At 39.5% G+C, this 21,796-nt stretch overlaps 1 protein-coding gene across 1 annotated transcript in view; it reads left to right on the forward strand.

The window, feature by feature from the left end:
• The window catches only part of hh (hedgehog signaling protein), a 53,400-nt gene extending 31,853 nt beyond the window's left edge, over window positions 1–21,547 (forward strand). Inside the window, exons 2-5 of the mRNA XM_028180574.2 lie at window positions 7,735–7,845; window positions 8,828–8,978; window positions 18,074–18,216; window positions 18,533–21,547. Coding sequence (XP_028036375.2) covers window positions 7,735–7,845; window positions 8,828–8,978; window positions 18,074–18,216; window positions 18,533–19,000 — 873 coding nt within the window. The 3' untranslated portion in view covers window positions 19,001–21,547. The remainder of the gene's footprint in view (window positions 1–7,734; window positions 7,846–8,827; window positions 8,979–18,073; window positions 18,217–18,532) is intronic.
• Window positions 21,548–21,796: the final 249 nt, after the last annotated feature.

Below are 21,796 nucleotides of genomic sequence, written 5' to 3' on the forward strand. Positions count from 1 at the left end.
GATGGAGGAAAAACTTTTCATCGACTTCATTCGGGAAAAATATCCGTCAATCGCGCCCGAATTCGAAGCCTATAGGGCCTCATTTGGTAATTATTCTCCCCCCGCATCTCTCGCCGCCGTCGCCAAACATGCCTCGCAGGCATGCCTCGCGTGCCCCGCCGCCGGTCCGTGTTCAAGCGCACGTACGCACGCCGCCGTCGTAGCGTCTAACGCCCCCGCCCCCGCTACCCCCGCGCCCGCGTCAATCACGTCAGTTTCGTCCGTCGCGACCTCAATAGCGTCTAGCTCAGGCTCCGATACCGAATCGGAGATGGACTTCGAGTCCGCGACTAGCCCTCAACCCGGAACCTCGGATGGGTTCCAAACTGTAACGCGCGGTAAAAAGCGTACTCGCGTCGTGGAGTCCCGGAGCTCCATGACGAAGCAAACCAAGTCCGCGACCGCCTCCCGACCGCAGGTAGTCGTAACGCCAGAGTCGGACTCCGCCCGCCGCGTAATCCCACCGCCGCGCCCAAAAACCGCGCCCGCGCCTAAAACAGTTGTCCCGCCCCCGCTGATACTCCAGGAGAAGTCAGCGTGGAATCGCGTATCCCAGGCCCTTCAGGCCAACAAAATTAATTATACCCATGCGCGTCGCGCATGTCGCGCATGGGATTCAGATTAAGGTCGCAACGCCGGGCGACCATAGGGCCCTCTCTGCTTACCTCCGAAAGGAGAACATAGGTTATCACACCTATGCTCTTCAGGAGGACCGCGAACTCCGCGTAGTGATACGTGGAGTCCCCAAGGAACTCGACATAGACTACGTAAAGGAGGATCTGATCGGTCAGTCCCTCCCAATAATTAGTGTGCACCGGATGCACAGCGGACGCGGCAGACAGCCGTACAATATGATTCTCGTCGCGCTAGAATCAACCCCGGAGGCAAAGAAAAGAATCTCATGTCTCAAAACGATATGCGGCCTCTCCGGGGTCACCATCGAAGCCCCCCATAAACGTGGTACTCCCGGGCAGTGCCACAGGTGCCAGCTCTATGGCCACTCAGCGCGTAATTGCCACGCGCGCCCCCGCTGCGTGAAATGCCTCGGCGATCACGCAACCACAGAATGTTCGCGTGTTAGGGAAACCGCGACGGAACCCCCAAGCTGTGTCCTATGCCTTAAGCAAGGGCACCCGGCAAACTACCGCGGATGTCCTAGGGCTCCGCGTAAACGCCTGAACCACCCAGCCCCCCGAACCGTCGACCCAAAGACTTCGGCGCCTTCAGTGCCGAAACCAGCCTTCGTACCGGCTGCGGTTCCCACCGTCTCGGCGTGGAAAAAACCGCTGCCGTATACGAAGGAGGGAACACAAAACGTACCCCAGCTCCCGCCTGCGACACGTCACGCGCCTCAGCCCCTGCTGGCACCTCGCCCCGCGCCCGCGTACCGCCCCCCGCAACCCTCAGTCGTCAACGACTTCGCGCTCGTGCGCGACTTCGTCACCGCGGTAAACTTTGACCGTCTGCGATCGTTCGCAGATGCTATCCGTAGGTCGGTAACCCCCGAACAGCGGCTCGCGGCCGCTTTCGATCACATGGACGTCTACGAGTCCGTGTCTCGCACGTTATAAAAATTCTTTACCGGTAATCAATGGCGCAAAAAGGTAGAGAAAAACCGTATTCCCTTACGTTAGCATTCTACAATGCTAACGGACTCGCGCGGCAACGCGATCAAATTTTCGAATTCCTCCGCGATAATCTTGTAGATATTTTGTTAGTGCAGGAGACCTGTCTGAAGCCCTCGCGTCGTGACCCGAAAGTCGCGAATTACGTCATGGTTAGGAATGACAGACTCACCGCCTCCAAAGGCGGGACTGCCATTTACTATAGGCGGGCTCTGCACGTTGTTCCTCTCGATACTCCCTCGCTCTTACATATCGAGGCGTCAGTGTGCCGTATCTCGCTGACGGGACACCAGCCGATCGTCATCGCATCCGTTTATCTCCCCCCGGACAAGCCCCTCCTGAGCAGTGACATCGAGTCACTGTTTGGCATGGGAGACTCCGTCATCCTGGCAGGCGATTTAAATTGCCACCACACTAGGTGGAACTGCCATCGTACGAACGTTAACGGTAGGCGTCTCGACGCGTTTATAGACGACCTCACTTTTGAAGTAGTCGGTCCCCCAACTCCAACATGTTATCCGTATAACATCGCGCTCCGTCCGAGCACTATAGACCTGGCATTGCTTAGGAACGTAACTCTGCGCTTACGTTCCATCGAAGCACTGTCAGAGCTCGACTCAGACCACCGACCTGTCCTTATGCAGCTCGGTCGCCCTCACAACCTAGCCACTGTTACGAGGACCATGGTGGATTGGAATAAGCTGGGCACGTGCCTAGCCGAAGCCGCTCCGCCAATCCTCCCTTACGGCCCGGATTCGAATCTATCCCCCGAGGACACCGTCGAATCCATAAACATCATTACCGATCACATCTCTTCCGCGATCATTAGATCTTCAAAAGAAGTCGATGTGGAGGACAGCTTCCACCGCATCAGACTGTCCTCCGAACTTAGGAATCTCTTAAGAGTTAGGAACGCGGCAATCCGGGCCTACGATCGTCTTCCCACGCATTCAAACCGGATTCGGATGCGTCGTCTACAACGCGAAGTCCACTCCCGCCTAAGTGACGCGCGTAACGATAATTGGCATAGTTATTTAGAACAACTCCCGCCCTCCCACCAAGCATACTGGCGACTAGCTAGGACTCTCAAATCCGAAACTACCGCTACTATGCCTCCCCTCGTACGCCCTTCAGGCCAACCACCGGCATTCGATGACGATGACAAGGCTGAGCTGCTGGCCGATGCACTGCAAGAGCAGTGCACCACCAGCACTCAACACGCGGACCCCGAACACACCGAGTTAGTCGACAGGGAGGTCGAGCGCAGAGCTTCCCTGCCGCCCTCGGACGCGTTACCCCCCATTACCACTGACGAAGTTAGAGACGCGATCCACAACCTCCAACCTAGGAAGGCACCCGGCTCCGACGGCATCCGCAACCGCGCGCTAAAACTCTTGCCAGTCCAACTGATAGCAATGTTGGCTACAATTTTAAATGCCGCTATGACGCACTGCATCTTTCCCGCGGTGTGGAAAGAAGCGGACGTTATCGGTATACATAAGCCGGGCAAACCGACAAACGAAACTTCTAGTTACCGTCCGATTAGTCTCCTCCCGACGATAGGAAAAATTTACGAACGGCTCCTTAGGAAACGCCTCTGGGATTTTGTTACCGCGAACAAAATTCTCATAGACGAACAGTTCGGATTCCGCTCTAAACACTCGTGCGTACAACAAGTGCACCGCCTCACGGAGCACATCCTGATAGGACTAAATAGGCGTAAACAAATCCCGACCGGCGCCCTCTTCTTCGACATCGCGAAGGCGTTCGACAAAGTCTGGCACAACGGTTTAATTTACAAACTGTACAACATGGGAGTGCCAGACAGACTCGTGCTCATCATACGAGACTTCTTGTCGAACCGTTCGTTTCGATATCGAGTAGAGGGAACTCGTTCTCGTCCCCGTCAACTGACTGCCGGAGTCCCGCAAGGCTCCGCGCTCTCCCCGTTATTATTTAGTTTGTATATCAATGATATACCCCGGTCTCCGGAGACCCATCTAGCGCTCTTCGCCGATGACACGGCTATCTACTACTCGTGTAGGAAGATGTCGCTGCTTCATCGGCGACTCCAGATCGCAGTAGCCACCATGGGACAGTGGTTCCGGAAGTGGCGCATCGACATCAACCCCACGAAAAGCACAGCGGTGCTCTTCAAAAGGGGTCGCCCTCCGAATACCACTTCGAGCATCCCACTCCCTAATAGGCGCGCAAACACCTCCGCCGTTAGCCCCGTCACTCTCTTTGGCCAGCCCATACCGTGGGCCTCGCAGGTCAAATACCTAGGCGTCACCCTCGACAGAGGGATGACATTCCGTCCCCATATTAAAACGGTACGCGACCGTGCCGCCTTCATATTAGGACGTCTCTACCCTATGCTTTGCAAGCGAAGCAAACTGTCCCTCCGTAATAAGGTAACTCTCTACAAAACTTGCATACGCCCCGTTATGACGTATGCAAGCGTAGTGTTCGCTCACGCAGCCCGCACCAACTTGAAGCCCCTTCAGGTTATTCAATCCCGATTCTGCAGGATAGCCGTCGGAGCACCATGGTTCCTGAGGAACGTGGATCTCCACGATGACCTGGAGCTTGACTCTGTCAGTAAGTATCTACAGTCGGCATCGCTGCGCCATTTTGAGAAGGCGGCACGACATGAGAACCCTCTCATCGTAGCCGCTGGAAATTACATACCCGACCCAGTAGACCGAATGGTAAACCGTCGACGTCGCCCAAAGCACGTCATTACGGATCCTCCTGATCCATTAACGGTGCTCTTAGGCACCACAAGCACCGGTCACCGTCCTTGTCGAACCCGTCGCTTGCGACGAAGGGCTCGACGAGCGAACTAACCCATAGACACAGCCCACTGAGTTTCTCGCCGGATCTTCTCAGTGGGTCGCGTTTCCGATCCGGTGGTAGATTCTGCGAAGCACTGCTCTTGCTAGGGTCAGTGTTAGCAACTCTCCGGTTGAGCCCCGCGAGCTCACCTACAAACGTTAGGGTGAAGCTGAAATAGCCTCTCAAGGCTATCAGCATAGGTAGGAAAAAAAAAAAAAAAAAAAGTTGAACGATCTTTAAGATTTTTACGCAAAAAGTCGTCGGAAATATTTTGTTGTTGAGAATCATTGCTTTACCAAATCCAGTATAATGTTAGTAATAAAATCATCGATTGTAGTCTAAATAATGTCAACAAAACTTTGCTCATTGTCATTTGTTCTCCTTTTTATGAGTTAGGAAATTATATGATAAGAGGACAAATTTTTATTTGTGTAATAAATGCGAATTCGAGTAAAACAGTTACGGGACACAAGTATTTTAATAGCCTTGCGAGCATTTACCTTTTATTGTTACCTACCTAACATAAGGTGGCTATAACTTGCAGGTTCGCGTGAACAAAATCAACGGTCGGTTTCACAAAAAATGCTCTTAAGCTATTTGTTGTGGTTTCCACAAAAAAAAAACAAAAAAAAACGAACATCAAAACCCAGTCAGTATTGGTCGGTGCTTTTCGACTCCAGTGGCCTTGTTAAAAAAACTATGTGTTAAGGAATGTAAAGAGCCAGTTAATTATCTTAATATATTGTTATGGTCGCAGAGGGAGGCGGTTATAAATTAACTATCAGTCCGCTCTAGTATGAGGTGGCGAATGAAATCAAATGTAACGATTGGATTTGTAATGGCCGCTTTGAATATTCTAAATGATGAACTAGATTTAAAGAATCATAGTTACATTAAAATATTGCAAATAGTTCAGTTCATTCATTTTTAAATGTGCTTTCCAATAAACGCGACATATCACGGCCTTCAGATCACGTCCGTGTGCGTCCGCTTACAACCCAGGTAGCCTGTCTTGCTTTAATGTGACCTTAGGTATTCGATACGCTTGTTATATTTTTTGTTAATCAGTATAATTGAATATGAGTCTTTGATGTGGTGTAATTTGATAATTTGCAACATTAAATTTATTTTGATTTTAAACTGGTTTATCGTCGAGTTCTCATTGGCTGCACCGGCTTGAATGTAAGTATGCGATCGCATACTGAATTGATGATAATCATGGTATTAGGATTGGTATGTATGTTCGAGAGGACAGGGAAAGGTGTCGGAGGCAGGGCGTCCCGCTGCGACGAAGCATTGTGATCGACAGCTTGTTTACTAAAAATATGCATAATGAATTTATAATGGCCAGAGTTGGGTACCTCACAAGCCCTCTGATATTTAAACCAGATTTGATTACAAACAGTATAGGCATCATATAGATTAGCATTAAAGTTGAGATCAACTATACATTATCTCATTGAATGTCGTAATGTAATCGATTTGAACTTTTTTCTCCCGAAAATTTTATTTCTTGTCTAAAAAAGTAAATCTACAAATTCTATTTACAAATTCTAGATTTTAAAATTGGGTACGATACTGATACAATTAAAAAAAACACGTTTCAGAGTACCTACTAAAGATGTAATTCATATAGGAATGTCAGATGTAAGTATTGTGATGGATACGAGATAGTTAATTGCGCCACCGATGTGTTCCCACGTTTAAATGCACCTCGTGTTTGGACAAACAATTAGCATTCGATTGTTTTAGTGCGGACCGAGACGTTTGCTGAGAAACAAACATTGAGCTTCCTGGCCGGACGATTCTCGCATATATCCAAGTAAACAAAGATTGAATACGTTTGTAATACATATTTTATAACTGAACTAGCTGACCCGGCAGACTTCGTAGCGCCTCAATCGATAAATAAAGACCTAAACTTTTGTATAAAATAAACTTAAAACAAACAAAAGGAATCCGTCCGACGGGAGACACATCAAAAGGAAAACAAAATTGTTATTTTTATTTAATTCTGAGCATTTTCTTCATATGTATCTACCTTTTAAACCTTGTCTGGACTTCCACAAATAATTCAAGACTAAAGTTAGCCAAATCGGTCCAGCCGTTCTCGAGTTTTAGCGAGACTAACCGAACAGCAATTCATTTTTATATATACTAGAGGTCCCGCAGTAGCCGAAATTCAACTGTAATTAATTGAAATTGTAAGTTTGTACACTATTATGATTGTATTTTATACTTCTATAATCACAAATATTGCCAAGGCTACTCTATATAAAAATATTTATAAAGACAAACAATATTTAATCTATTCTCAATTTGACCACAGACGTCAAGAACAAAAGTTTGACAATAAATAGTATGCATGCGTGTGTGCGTCAAATACATGGTATGTAGTGTGTGTAATGTTTTTTTTATTGATTTAATGTATCTTTTATGCATTATTTAAAAAAACTATTAGCATTGTGCACTTCTTCTTTATATTCTCTATAAGTGTAGAAAATTTCATACTCCTCCGCATGCGCAATTTTCGTAAAAAGGGATACAAAGTTTTTGCTTTACGTTTTAATATATAGATAGATATAATTTTATACATTCGAGATTCGAAGTAAATCACTATTTTTGTAACACTTCATTGGGAGGTTTAAATGTTCGTGGAAATAATTATATACGGTGCTCGAAGTATCTGTTGTTGTATGTGACCGAACGCATCGGCCAAGCGGGGTGCCCCGGGGCCGCTCTGTGTACTCGATTCGTTACGTCAATCTCTATGTTTTTTCACAACAAATCTGCATAGAGTGAGTTGACACCACGGCACAATGCTGCCACGCAGCGCGCTCGGCTTTGTCCACTTTTCTTTCTAAATATTGTGACATTTCCTTTATTCGTGCGGCAGAGTCACTTTACAAATAAATTGTGTCGATCTTTTTGTATGACGTGATTTAATTTGATTTATTCGTTCATGGCAAAATGTCCGACATCCTGCGTTGTTCTTTGGTTTAGGCGGCAACGTTTGTTAGCCATTTGCTAGGACATCCCTTGATAATATATTATATTTGGTTGTTGAAAATGTTTCTTCATTTATTGGAATCACTATTTCAATTCACACAACTTATTTTTAATGTTAATTGCTTTAACGGTGTCTTGTATTCGGTTTGGATTTCTAAAATTATATAATTAAAATGAATCGATAATTGAACACTATCATAATCAAGATAATTAAAATTTTCAGAGATGCAAGGAGAAATTAAACACTCTCGCAATCAGCGTTATGAACCAGTGGCCGGGAGTGCGGCTCCGTGTGATCGAAGGTTGGGACGAAGAGAATAATCATCTAGACAAGGTACATTATTCATTTCATCATTGAATGATGAGGCATGTTGTAAGCGCTGTCGATGCTGCAAAACAAAAGGAAATATAGACACTATTCCAATCGTATTTATGTATACTGCCAATGAGTACCGATAACCTAGTACAACTGAATACACTTATCATAACTAGAATAGATTGCTGCTTATTAGGGATATTTTATTATTAGGGATTTATATATTTTCAGTGTCAGATAACCAACTGTTCCACTTAATATTATTTAAATTAAACATTTCGTTACGTTTGTTTGTTTAGATTGAAGAATAGAAGTAAATAAAATAATTTGGGTTATTACTGATGGTAGATTGAATTAAAATCGTGCACTAGTAGGTATAACCATCCTGGTACTGCCAAGTATTTCGGTTTGAATGGCAAAGACGACTATTATACGATTTGAGACCAAAACTAAACATATTAAGATAGGTTATGGAATTTTTATTATGATTTCCATGAATTCCGATAAATATTTAACACTAGGTGGTCCTTGAGTTCGTCTGCCCGTCTAGAGCAATAAGCATTGGTCTAATTAGCCAGTCCGAGCGAGTAGGTGATGAAATCCTGATTATTTATGTGACACATCATTCATGCGTTTCAGAGGAGAAACCATTAATACAATGGAGACTTCGAATTGAAATTTCCAGATGGGTAGCAAAATTTACGATTTCTATGGGCTACAGCTACCAACTTTTTTATAGACCGCTGAACCTACTCACGGCTCATCTGGTGTTAAGTGCTTACCGGAGCTCATAGACGTCGACGACACAAACGCCGCCTCTTATTTCGAGACATGAGTTCTGTAACACAACGGCGGCCTCACCTTGTATATCGGAACTGCTTCGCGACAAATGGCCGGGGCGGTGGTACTTACTAGTGCATATTCACAAGACACCCCACCACCGGCAGAACATACAAAGAGTTGGTCGTAAGTAAATAATTTTATACTTTTGTTTGTACAGTCTCTCCACTACGAGGGTCGGGCTGTGGACTTAACCACCAGTGACCGAGACCGCAGCAAATACGGTATGCTGGCCCGCCTCGCTGTCGAAGCCGGCTTTGACTGGGTCTTCTATGAAAGCCGGTCTTACATTCATTGTTCTGTTAAAACAGGTGGGTGTTCAATTGAATTTCGCTTTTTCGCGTTTAAAATGCGCTGCTGATCGAGCAGCGTCACACTTCGCAGTCTCGGGGTTGACGACACGTGCGTCTTCAGGTTAACTGAGTCATAAATAACTTCACCACTGTGATGAGTAACTATATTTTTTTTAACACCATTAACGAGATCGGCTATGATATGCAATGTAAAATTTTTACGTTCAGCTAAACCCAAATACTATGATAACGATGAAAATTTTTTATTCGTTTTAATATATTTGGATCAATAACTTATACGATGTTAGATACGTGACGTGACAATTTGGATAGTGGATATTTGATTACGTAACAGTTTATTGCAGCATCATGGTTACAGCATGATGGAAAAGCGTTGATAAAACTAATTTACATTTCACTCGCGGCTACACTTGAAATTAATTAAATTTCCCGCGTTTATTGCTCGCAGGCAGTATAATGCATTAGACCGCAACATTTAAATACATATATTAAAATTATTCAGATAATATCCTCCTTAAATGAACGACTGTTTCACAACAACTATTATAACCTGAAGATTTTTCATGTACCTAATTTATCTACATCTTAAAACTTACGAGAGCATTACAGTTTTAGTACTCGCTCCACCGCGTTTAAGTCTTTTGTATGGCGCAGTCGTAATTATCCCATATTTAGGCACATCAACCTCTTCGTGGGTTTTGAAATTGTAATAAACTGACAAAGTCTAATATTTCTGGCTAAATATAATATAATTATCTTGTAGGTGAGTTGTTTTTGTTGAGAGCTTCTAGATACTCGAGTTGGATTTGTCAAACGGGAAAATCCACTTTACTATCAGTGTTCGGGTACATAACTGTAAACCGTGGCCTGGAGGCTTCGGGACGGGCCAAATATATGGTTGAACTTTACAAGAAGAATGCATCTCAGACAGCTTCCCGCGCCCGCTCCCCGGCGGTGTCGATCAAACGGACGAACGAGCCTCTTGTTAGCGTCCCTCCCTTTCCCACGTATCGTCAAAACTGTATCTGTCTCGATCGAATACGGCCGCATCGCAGCCAATCCCCCACTTCTATAATTACAGCGGTGATTCAATGGCTACTTATATCTCTATATGTATGCGTATGCGGCATAACGATGAGAGAAACGTATATCGAAATGTAAGTATGTTTGTAGGTATTATGATGGCATTCCAGGGATTCGCATTGTCCTAATTAGTTTCGCAAATTACTGTATAATTGCTTTAGGATCCAATTATCCGAGAAATTGACATGGACTTAATAGTATAATAATGTTTATGCAAACATGATTTTAGGTTTTTAATGGATCATCGGTTCTGAAGGCTGGTGCCTATCTTCCTTTGTCTCTTACGAATAATTAGAGATAAGGCTTATGAATTTCATTTTTCATTATAGATTTCACGAGTTTCTTTGGTACTTAACGATAGGCAGCGGCTTGGCTCTGCCCCTGGCATTGCTGAAGTCCATGGGCGATGGTAACCACTCACCGTGGGCCGTACGCTCGTCTGCCTATAAGGGCAATAAAAAAATATTTAACAATTTGTTTCTAAATGAGTAAAATATAAATCAAGCAGACTTGGTAAAATATAATTTAAAATCATATTTCACGTGCATACATAAATTTGGAAGTTAATAAAAAAAAGCATTTACTGCGGATATTATGTATATACATTATGTAGTATAGCGTCATAGGAGATACAAAAATTAACTAATAAGGGATTTAAGAATGTCGTCTAACCATAAAAAATATTGTTAAAATTGTAGAATCGTTAAAAAAAACGCTTAAGATGATCCCAAACGACGTAGGGCAGCCATTGTTTCAGTGGCGCGCGGTGATACGTCGCCTGGCTTTTGAATCGTCGCGGTCAATTTGTTCCGATGTTTATTCATTTATTCCTGGGTTTTGTACGATCGGAACCTTTAATTTGGACCTTATAAATAATTAATGTGCTTGTTGTAGATGAGTGTTGCGGACACAGCCCTCGGCTGCCCGCGGTCAAGGACGCGCCAACCACGATCCTTCTCATACGAATGTACCAATATAATTTAGTCTCATGAAAATATAATACATAAATTTCCATCGACGATCTCATGAAGGTTTTAAAAATAAATCAAAGCAGCATTTTTTTACATTTATTTATTCGTTTAAACATCTTGCAAAAAATTGTTGACCGATATTCATAAAATTACGAATTTAAACAAGCTTAAAAATTTATAGTTAGACTTCAAAGATAATTTTGTCTAGCTATAATTAAGGAAGCAGGATTATCTATAATCAATAGGCAACAACAAAACAGTACCTTTTTGTCTTTTGTTTGACATAGTTTTTATTTTATTTAGTAGCTATTGACGATTTTTATTATCGAAAAAAAAGAACAAACATGAATTTAAAACTTAAAATTAATTTCGACCAATAAGAAAGCAATTAGTATGTAGTTTTTATTACTTAGATTAGTGAGTGAACGAGCTCTCGGCTCAGCTGATGCTAAGTGGTTATCGCAAGCCACAGATATCACAACGTGAATGTCTTTATTAAACTTGAAACAGGGGGTCGTACTCTCAGTAGTAATAATCAGCAGTAGTCCCAGTTTGAAACCGGTATTTATGATTGCTTTGCGGCAGAATATTGGTACATACATTTGGACTTGCAATATGCTCTGCCACCAGTAGTAATATTTCAACCTCCTTTTTTTCACACCTACCTATAACTTTCCAGTTAAAGACGGACTCCCATGTCAAGTGCATTCAAGTTAATATATGTAAAATTAAACGCGCCTGGAATTCCGATACAATCCTACTTGAGTACAATTTAATAATAATGCATGCAATAAATATGTTTTCCTTCGATATCCCATCTTTATTTTCACGTTTTCAAGTTGATCGATGTCAGGTTTTCAGATCTTGATTTCCATATGTTGTTAATGTTCGACACGTTGTAAACTATCTTTCTCTTGGATTTGTTTAACTCTTTCAACAATTTTATCTCATCACAAACACACCCATTTGCTTTTTACAAATTTACTGTTCGTTCTAAGTGCTGATTCAAACTGGAAAATGATAAACGTTTTTATAGTAAGTGGTATTTACGTATAGATAAATCACTCGATAAATATTACTTGATTGAACGATGAAGACGTGGGTGTATTAGGCTAAAAAAGAATTCTACGACTGTTTTGTATCAATAATGGATAATATGCAGATAGTTTTTTAAAGGTCGGGAATCGTCACAAAACGTCAGAGCCGTAAATATTAGAACAAAACGATGATGCTCTAATAGTGAAAGTTGACTGAGTAGGTGGCGACCGCTTGCGTAATATAACACCACTGCGGCATACATAATTATTATGTACTGTAATAAACAATTTTAAAACTGACAATTATATTTTTATAAAAATAATAATTTTATCAATTTAAATCACGGTTGCCTTTAAATTAGTTATTCGATTATCAACGTCTGTAAACTATGAAAAAAATTGATGGTATAATTTTTTTTAATCAAACATGCCGCTTCTAACTTTTAGTTCGACTTGAATTATATTATATATAAACCAGTTCTTATCGACAAGGAAATTTTCAGTTTAATACCTATAGATAGTACTTTTACAGTAATAATAAAATTTTATTATGCCGTAGAGGCAACATGCGACCACAATTAGTTTCACTATATAACTTGAGTTGCATTGTGTAGATCGATACTTCTTGAAGATTTATGGAGGGAATTTATTAATATTTCAGAGAGCGACTAGGTTGTCTACTTTATATTATTTATGAGCTTAACAACGCCTTGGATTTCATAATTTTTAAATATGCGCGCATTTATTGTTAAGACTTCAATGCCCGGAGTTGTGTATCTTTAAAAGATTTTTAACATTTATTAAATAGTAATTATTTTAGTTAATTTTTATTCTATGTTTTTATTTAGTAACTATTGCATTTTATTGTTTCTATGCTAAATGAAGAAACGAATACTTTCCTTAAAATATAATAATATAATAAAAAATACCGCGTAACTCAGGGCTTTAAAGTTCGACAGTAAATTATTTAAGCCACCCAGATACATGTTTGATAACATTTACATTACATTACATAAAACGTTTCATTATACAATGCGTGTTCAAGTGTTTTATACGATTTTAAAAGTAATTCTTGGAACGCGATGTGATGGGCGCCGAGCAGTCAAGTCTGAGTGTGGAAGAGCCTCGTGGTTAATGGGGCGTGACCGCGGGTGACCGGCGCGGGTCACGACACACGGCCCTAGTCTTACCGTACCGTTTGCTTGTAAAGTTGTTTTAGTTAAAAAAAAATATAGACTACATTTCTTAAATATTTAAAATAGTATTCTGCTTGTTTTTAACAAAATCAACGAATTAAAGAACGGACGGTTAGCGTGGTATGGACATGTGATGCGTAGAGAGAAGATGCATGTGACTAGGAGATGTATGGAAATGGTAGTGCAAGGTAGAGGGGGAAGAGGTCGACCGAAGAAGAGATGGATGGAGTGTGTGAATGACGATATGAGAAAGAGAAAGAGAGAAGTGAGTGTTGAGACGACGGCTGATAGAAGAGAATGGAGCAGAAAAATTAGCTGTGCCGACCCCACCTAGTGGGATAAGGTAGAGAAAAAGAAGAAGATTCTGCTTATTTTTATATTTACCTCAATACCTGTCTATTTCAGCTGCCAAAAAGTCATTTGTTCGGATTCGAATGATTAGATAAGAGTTGATCAATAAACAATTGAGATTTTGAACTCATGTCTCAACTTAGTACTTACTTTTTATTACTGGTGGTAGGACTTCTTGTGAGTCCGCGCAGGTAGGTACCACCACTCTGCCTATTTCTGCCGTGAAGCAGTAATGCGTTTCGGTTTAAAGGGTGAGGAAGCCGTTATAACTTTACTTGAGACCTTAGAACTTATATCTCAAGGTGGGTGGCGCATTTACGTTGTGGATGTCTATGGGCTCCAGTAACCACTTAACACCAGGTGGGCTGTGAGCTCGTTCACCCATCTAACCAATAAAAAAATGGCTTATAAAATCAAAGGCAGCTAAATCCAAGTCTGTCAAATATTCAGGTAAACTACAAAAATCGGCCCTAAACACGTCATTACTGATCCTCCCGATACATCGAAGTACTGCTCTTGCTAGGGCCAGTGTTAGCAACACTCCCGGCTTGAGAAGCTGAAATAACTTTGTTCGGATAGCTACGATATTCTTTATTTTAAAGCAGATTTATAACGAATGAGAATATTACTAATAATCTGAATTTTAAATGATAATACTTCGTTTATTAGTACTTAGTATAGAGTAAACATATTTTTTTTAACTGAATTTGTTAGAGATTTAGCTGCATTTGTTATAACATGAAAACACTAAAGCGTGTCCAACTAACTAAACAAGATAGCGCCATTGTTAATCCATTTTACGAAATTAAGGCGTTTAGTTGCCTTTGATTTTATAGGCCTCAGTTATAATGTATTTCCGTCGTAGGGCAAAGGTAGTTTTGTGAAAGGATAGAAGCGCGAGTGAGCGATGCTGTGCGCTCGAGCGCGCCCGTGGCATGTGTAGTGCGAAAGGCTCGGAGGCACTGCGATACCCGAGACGCCACATCCCGGAAGGCTGCGGCTGAGGCCCTCAACGTTCCCACACCCGTGACATTTCATAACCTAATCTCGGTCCGCACGTATGAGGGCGATGACTTCCGATCAAAGCGGTCATAAATTTTTAAGAGAACATCACAAAATTTTGCCGCACAACCAATTCGGAGCGTCGCATTTTAATAATATCTAAAATACATTAGTAGATATCCCTAACAGTTAATAAAAGGTTCGAGAAATGTGTTAACGGAATCTGGTAAGGTTTTTTAATATTGATATATGAATTCGGTGTTCGTTACAATATTATTATTATCTATGAAAACGGTATAAATAAACACAAAATAAAACTAACATTTAGTGAAGGCGCATTAAAATTGAATAAAATCAGATTCCGCGTGGCTCGTAAATAAATAAGAATATGGTATTACTATTTCAAATTTAATGTGAAATTATTGCTTTGTGAAACTTCATACACATATTTTCTGTATTGATATTTTATATATCTCAAAGGTTAATGTTAAATGAATCAAAGTAATTAATGACAAGACTTGTACGTACACCCTTACGTATACATTATGCTGTAAATTTACAATAAAGCATGTTTACGATAATGTGAATCTTCTAATTCAATAGAACGTCGTAAATTTCTTCTCCTACATAATATTTTCTTTACGATAAATAAATGCATAGTGGATATATTCAATTTCATTTTACTTTCTAGCTTACAGAGTAACATATGTAATGTGAATTTTATTGAACATTTTCGGCGTTGTTTTAAATTTACGAATTCGTTTCATACAGTAAAATGAGAATCAAAATAAGCATGTACTACAGCATATGAAATTATTTTTACATGTTACTGAATAAATAAAGTCAGAAGTCAAAAGAAAACATCTTAAAAAAACATTATTAAAATTCATGAAGAAACAAAAATAGTCAAGATATATAATTTATTTTACCTAGGATTGAAATTCATAGATAGATTTATTGAGCAGAGATAAATGATACATTATGTATAAGATGTTACAACACATAGATAGTTGAACATCAAAATATTATATAGTTAGTGAACACTAGCATTAAAGTTGTCTTATTAATGAATGAATTTTGTATCACTAAAGCACTTGTACCTATCCTTTTTTAACGTAAACTCCCGATTATGTTTATGCCAATAGAATTATAAATTATAATTTACACAGTCTATAGACTACATTATGAATAAGGAGTCTATTACCAACAGAAAAAACAAATCTGTTACATGCTCAAGTTCTTTGTTTTCATATTTTACGGTGTATATGAGATACAGCAAACGTTCGAACACGCGTGATTCATAACCGGTGTTGTTTGGCATTTGCATGACTACGCTTCGGCTAATTGCTATTCAATATATACGATATAAATCGGCTACAATTCCACTGATCGGATTCGAGCAGAACATCGCGATAACCTTACATTGTTAAAGATCCGTAACAGGGTTATCGGCTTTGGCCTACCGTGGTTACAATACAAAGAACTCTGAACCCCCTAGACTGTTTGCGGTCTGCAAATTACATTCGGTATTGTTTCGTTATTGCGTTGATGTTTTAAAATCGATTCACATAATGGTAGTGGTATGTATAAAGGAGATAAATAATGAATAGTGAGGTGTATGCGTTTGTCGTGGTGGCAATGTATGGTCACGCACCGCTGACGATGGTCGGCGGGGCTCCGCACCGCCTAGCTCTCCCGGTGGTCCTCGCGGGGCGGGGTCTTAGCGGCCACTCGGCTGCGCGCGCGCTGCCTCCCGCACGCCCCGCGCCCTCGCCTGTTTCCGCGCCGCTTATCGTCGCATCTTCAGTCTAATGCTACTTACGTACGTCACTATAACATTGTAAGCCGAATCTATTGAATTTACATTTCGTAGATGAGACTATTTAAATATAATAATAATATTTTATTTTAATATACTTTCTTTTCACCATTTAACGTAATTTAGAAGATTGAATTTATATATGCGTGCTTAGTACATTTTTACATTTGGTTGTCAATCAGTTTTCTTTTTCTTTTTTGTTACATAGCCATTGAAGAACTTTAGTATTATTAATGTAAGAAACCCATAGCATTATTTTAATATTCAAAATATTAATAAGTAAACAGATAATTAAGAGAACACTATAGTGTTAATGTAATCGCGCGCTGTCATCCAAATTGTAAATTTCGATGAGTTAGATTTGAACACATGCCACACAATTGATCATATACTATCACTATACTATGTGTGTGCTTAAACTATATCCCATAAATGTGGAAAATTTTACGCTCACAAGTCGCCTGATATGTATTACGAATCTAGCGGATACCGACAAAATAAATAAAAGGTACGCCGCCTTGCATTGTGCTGGTCGTGTGATGTATTCGAGCAACAACAAACAAAATTTGACAATAAGCGCTTGACTTTGAACGAAATCTAATTTGTCTGGTTATTGTGTAATGCGATCTGGCCGGGCGTCATACCTTTGAGGGAGCCTCGTTCTGGGCTCAACATATTTGTCGGTCGGTTACACAACAAATTAAAACTTAACAAGCTCACGCAAACGATTTTTGAGGCTTTGCAATTACATTTTTTTCTTTGTTCATTTGCGCATGTACGCCCGCTGTAACAGAAGGTACGGAATTCGGACGGTAGACTGTGTCCTCTTGATTTTCCTATCTTTGACAAAGCTATTCTTTTTTTTTTCTTTCACACAGCCACTTTAAGTAGTAATTGTTGCATTTCTATGAAACTGCAATTATTGAAAGTTAAACTTAGAAAAACATTTAGATGCACGTAAATGGACACTTTTTTCACGTCAAACCGAGGAGAAGATTAAATGTACAGGTACATTTTAAGTTGAACAAGGATTTTAAATAAATAAAATTAGACAAAAAGCAAACAAAACTTGTAAAACCAATCTTCTGTGTCCACTTTTTAGCCATAGTTTCGAGACCGGACAATTGGCAAAAGGATTTGCAAAACGGATCAAGTGAGCTTATATAACGCTTAAAAAGTTTGTAGATGAGCTTAGACAACCCTTTGTGTTACTTTGAAGAAAAAAGACTGTGTCTCACTTTGAGTTTTGCTTTTAATCGAATAGTGTGTATTATTCACAGAAATTTTAACAATACAAATTAAAGGTAGTTTGTTGGTAGTCTTCGGTCGGGGGACAGGATCAAATAACTACGCGATTCCCTTTTGTTTCGTAACTTATCAGATTTTAATTACGAGTCTAGAGAAATCTCGTTATACCTTAAAGGGATATGACTGCACCGAACTAATTTACTATCGTCCCTTGCACGATTTTATGTTCTCGAGTTTATTTTATTACCTGGTAATCTTATGTAGGTTCGACACGCACGCATCGTTTCATGGTGTGTTTCACCCGCTCTGTATCCGTCCGATTGTTGTATCTTGATTATTTTTTATTTCTGATTATTTAACAATCTGTAAATCATATAAATTCCAGAATCATCTGTGGGAACTGGTGCTGGCTGTTTCCCTGGCGGCTCCGTAGTTCACACTGAGAAAGGGCCGAAGGATATAGCTAGCTTGCGGAAGGGAGACAAGGTCTTAGCAGCTGACGATAATGGCATGATGATTTATTCTAAGGTATGTTATAATTCATCAGTAAAATACAATGAGCTTGATTAAAACTACTTTTTAATCTCGACTGCACGATCGACACGGTCGTCTGTGTGACCACGTAGACGTATACCTACAAAACGTCGAAAAACATATAATGACAATAAAACGATGCACGATTAAACTTTAACAGTTAATTTTGTTTGCGACTCCTGAAAACTGACGTAAATATGAGCCGTAAATTTTTACATTTAATACTTTGATTTCCAAACAAAATATTCGGAGCTTTTACTATAATTTAATATTCAGCTGTCTTTAACAATAATTAATACAAAATTTTCAGGTGCTAACATTCATCGATCGTGATCCTAATGCAACTCGACAGTTCATCGAGATAACTGCGGAGAATGGTGTTGCGATCACAACGACGCCGTCGCATTTGCTCCTTCTCGCTGCAGCTGACGGTTGGCGCGAGGTCTTTGCGGCTAACATCAAAGAGGGAGACGTACTATTGACAAGAGGTCGAAGTGATGTTATGAGGCCCTCGAGAGTAACGAGAACTCGTATCCTCACGAAACGAGGTGTTTTTGCCCCGCTTACCAAAGCCGGCACTATCATAGTGGATGACGTTCTGGCGTCATGCTACGCGCTAGTACGCAGTCATTCGCTTGCGCATGTTGCGATGGCACCATTGCGATGGCTTTCCAGTTGGAGCACTTCTTCAGAAACGACCAAAGGCGTCCACTGGTACGCGAGCGCGCTTTACTCTTTCGGCGACTACGTATTACCGGCATCGTATAGATATCGATAAGTTTTGAAGAATTAATATACAATTTTCATATATACGTCGCAGGTCCGTTTAGATTTATCTGTGAAAATTTATATTAATTCAAGAAAATAGAAGGAGTAGGAAACCGCGCGCAGGTCGTGCAAAGGACACATGTAAATATATTATTGAAATAGACAGTGTACATATAAACACAAATGTGACATCATAGATAGTGTAAATATCACTTGTGGACATTTGAACGTTTAGTTATATAATAAAATCGACAACGATCGCAGCTTACCCTCCCGTAAGAATTTATTTATTAAGTAATTTTTAAGATCATTATTATGCAAATTACGCATTAATCGATTAACAATACGTATATTTGTAAATTGTGTCGGTATTGTTATTCTGCACAATGCAGAAATACTTTAATGTATGCGCTTATGTTTTTTTTTTAAGAAACCGTATTATTATAATTATTATTAGTTTCACTTTCTCGGTGAATCGAAAAGATCCAATTGAGTAGACCTTGTTCTAGAAAAGGTTTCAATGTTATTGTCTTGTCGGGACACACGACGTTCGGTCGCAACCAGACATTCCATGACTCTAATCTTTTACCAACATACACAAATTGTTAATGAAATTGTGATTTTGGTACCTAAAACAGTGCCTTAAGTTTTTTATTTATTCTTAATTATAAGCTAGGTGTCTATTTATGAACTGACGAAATTATTTAGATCTAACTTATTCTTTTTTTTGTTGACTTTCTAACGCCTATTTATTCCTTATGTTGTGGTTTATTTTTTTTCTCAATCTTCCTTAATTTTTATTCTCTATCTTCAGATTGTTTTTCTATATGAAAAACTTGATCATGTTTTGTTTAAATGTATTTCACTCAGCGTAGTGATTAAATCGATACACTATTTTAATTTAAAAGTAATAGATCTATCTTAAAAAGTTGATGTTTAAATTTAGTGTAAGTATATATTTAAAAACAACGTGAATATCTTATTTTTAATTTAGAGTCCTCAACTGTTGCAAGATAGTGTGAACTGAAATGCTAATAATAAAAATTAAGGTTATTGTTCCTTCAAGCGTATATACAACATTTACAGATCCCCTAAGCAGTATTTAATGAACGTGTATTATTAAGTGACCTGTTGTAAGCGTCATCGTCCAGCATGTAGATCATGTTTTTATGATCGTGTACTGATGTATCGGTTCCTATAGAATGAATTTAAAGGACTGTAATTAGATTGCAACAGCAACAGCAATCACTAGGAATAATTTGTAGAATATATGTACTTTACATTGTATTTATTACAATCGTTTCAATACGTGACTAATGTTTCATTTAAGTAGCATATTATGCTGTATAGACACTAACAACAACTGTAAATTAGGTGCTTAAACATTATTTATCTGAGAGAGCTTTAAGTATTAAGTATTTGACAAAAGATGCCATGTTGCCATTGCCTTTGCCATATTAATGTAAGGGATAAACAGTTTTCCATTCAATTAAAATCATAAAAACTTATTGCACAACTTCGCACAAAATTGTTTGACTAGCGCTGTTTTAATTTAGAATGTTCCTAGTGAACATGAAACAGTTTTGCCCTCTAAAATGTAATTGAAGGTAAATTTAGGTAAATTTTTTTATTAGGTCAAACCTTTTAATTTACCTATTTAGTGTAAGAACATTGTACTTACAAAGAATTACTTTAACTATTTGTGAAATCGAATTTCAGTATTATCATTAAGTAAGCTGTTTTGAATCATCAAAACGATATGTTTATTACTTTTACTGACCCTCTGTGAATGTCTAACTTTTATAGCGTAGTATTTAGCTCTTAATATTGTATGTACTCCCATTTGATTACAGTATAAATAAACTACCCAGATGTTTGTCAATGAAGTTATCAAACGTCTTTTCATTAAGAAATGCATGTGGTTTATAAATGCTCCAACCTAGTTTCTGAATACGAACAAAGCCATCGGTTTGAAAATGCAGCTCAAACTATTTATTTTTGTTCTGAAGAAAGAAGTTAATTTTTAAGAAACGCAGTTAAAATTTGACCCCAAAAATTCAGGTTGAGAAACATACAATTGCTCTTACTTTTAATTCGAAAATTTAGATTGAAAATTAACCTAGCTTATTTCTTCGTGTTAAATACACAGATCACACGAAAGTCTTAAAGTGGGCAGTGGCTTTCAAGCTTCGTTGTCTATAGACTACACCAAGTAGGTCGTGATCTAGAAGGCCAATCTAAAACCACATTTCTCACGTTAAAGTTAGTGGATATAGGAAATAATAACAAAGGAGGAATAACCTTGTGAAAAATGTATGATTCGATGTAAAATTATTGAACAATATTAATTTATTAGCTTTTTGTTTATTAGCTCTCAGTTTCTGTGAGTAGGTACTTTGTAAACTTATTTAATCGTCGATTCGTGTAATTATTTTTAGACATTCTTATAAAGAAAAAAAGCAGTCGTCTGGGATGTACGAAGTATTAGTTAGAATTTCTGTCGTGTTTACGAAATGTATTATTACATATAAATAAAATGTTGGCTTTGTGGACGAAATTGTGATTTCATTTTTATTTAATTCAATTAAATTTATAAATAACTAGCTGTACCCGTCCGCTTCGCTGGGCATTTAAAGTTAACATTATTATTTCTCACCCCCACAAAGATTCTTATCATTAACGTCCCCTCAACTGGTGTAGGGAGTCCAACACTTATATAAATAATATAAATATTAGCATATCCATTAAGTACATGTATTTTCTACATGGGTACCAAGTTTCAAGTCAATCGGATGCATGGTTCAGT

Source organism: Bombyx mandarina, chromosome 09 (genome assembly GCF_030267445.1).
Source record: "Bombyx mandarina strain Sakado chromosome 09, ASM3026744v2".
NCBI classification, from domain to species: Eukaryota; Metazoa; Arthropoda; class Insecta; order Lepidoptera; family Bombycidae; genus Bombyx; species Bombyx mandarina.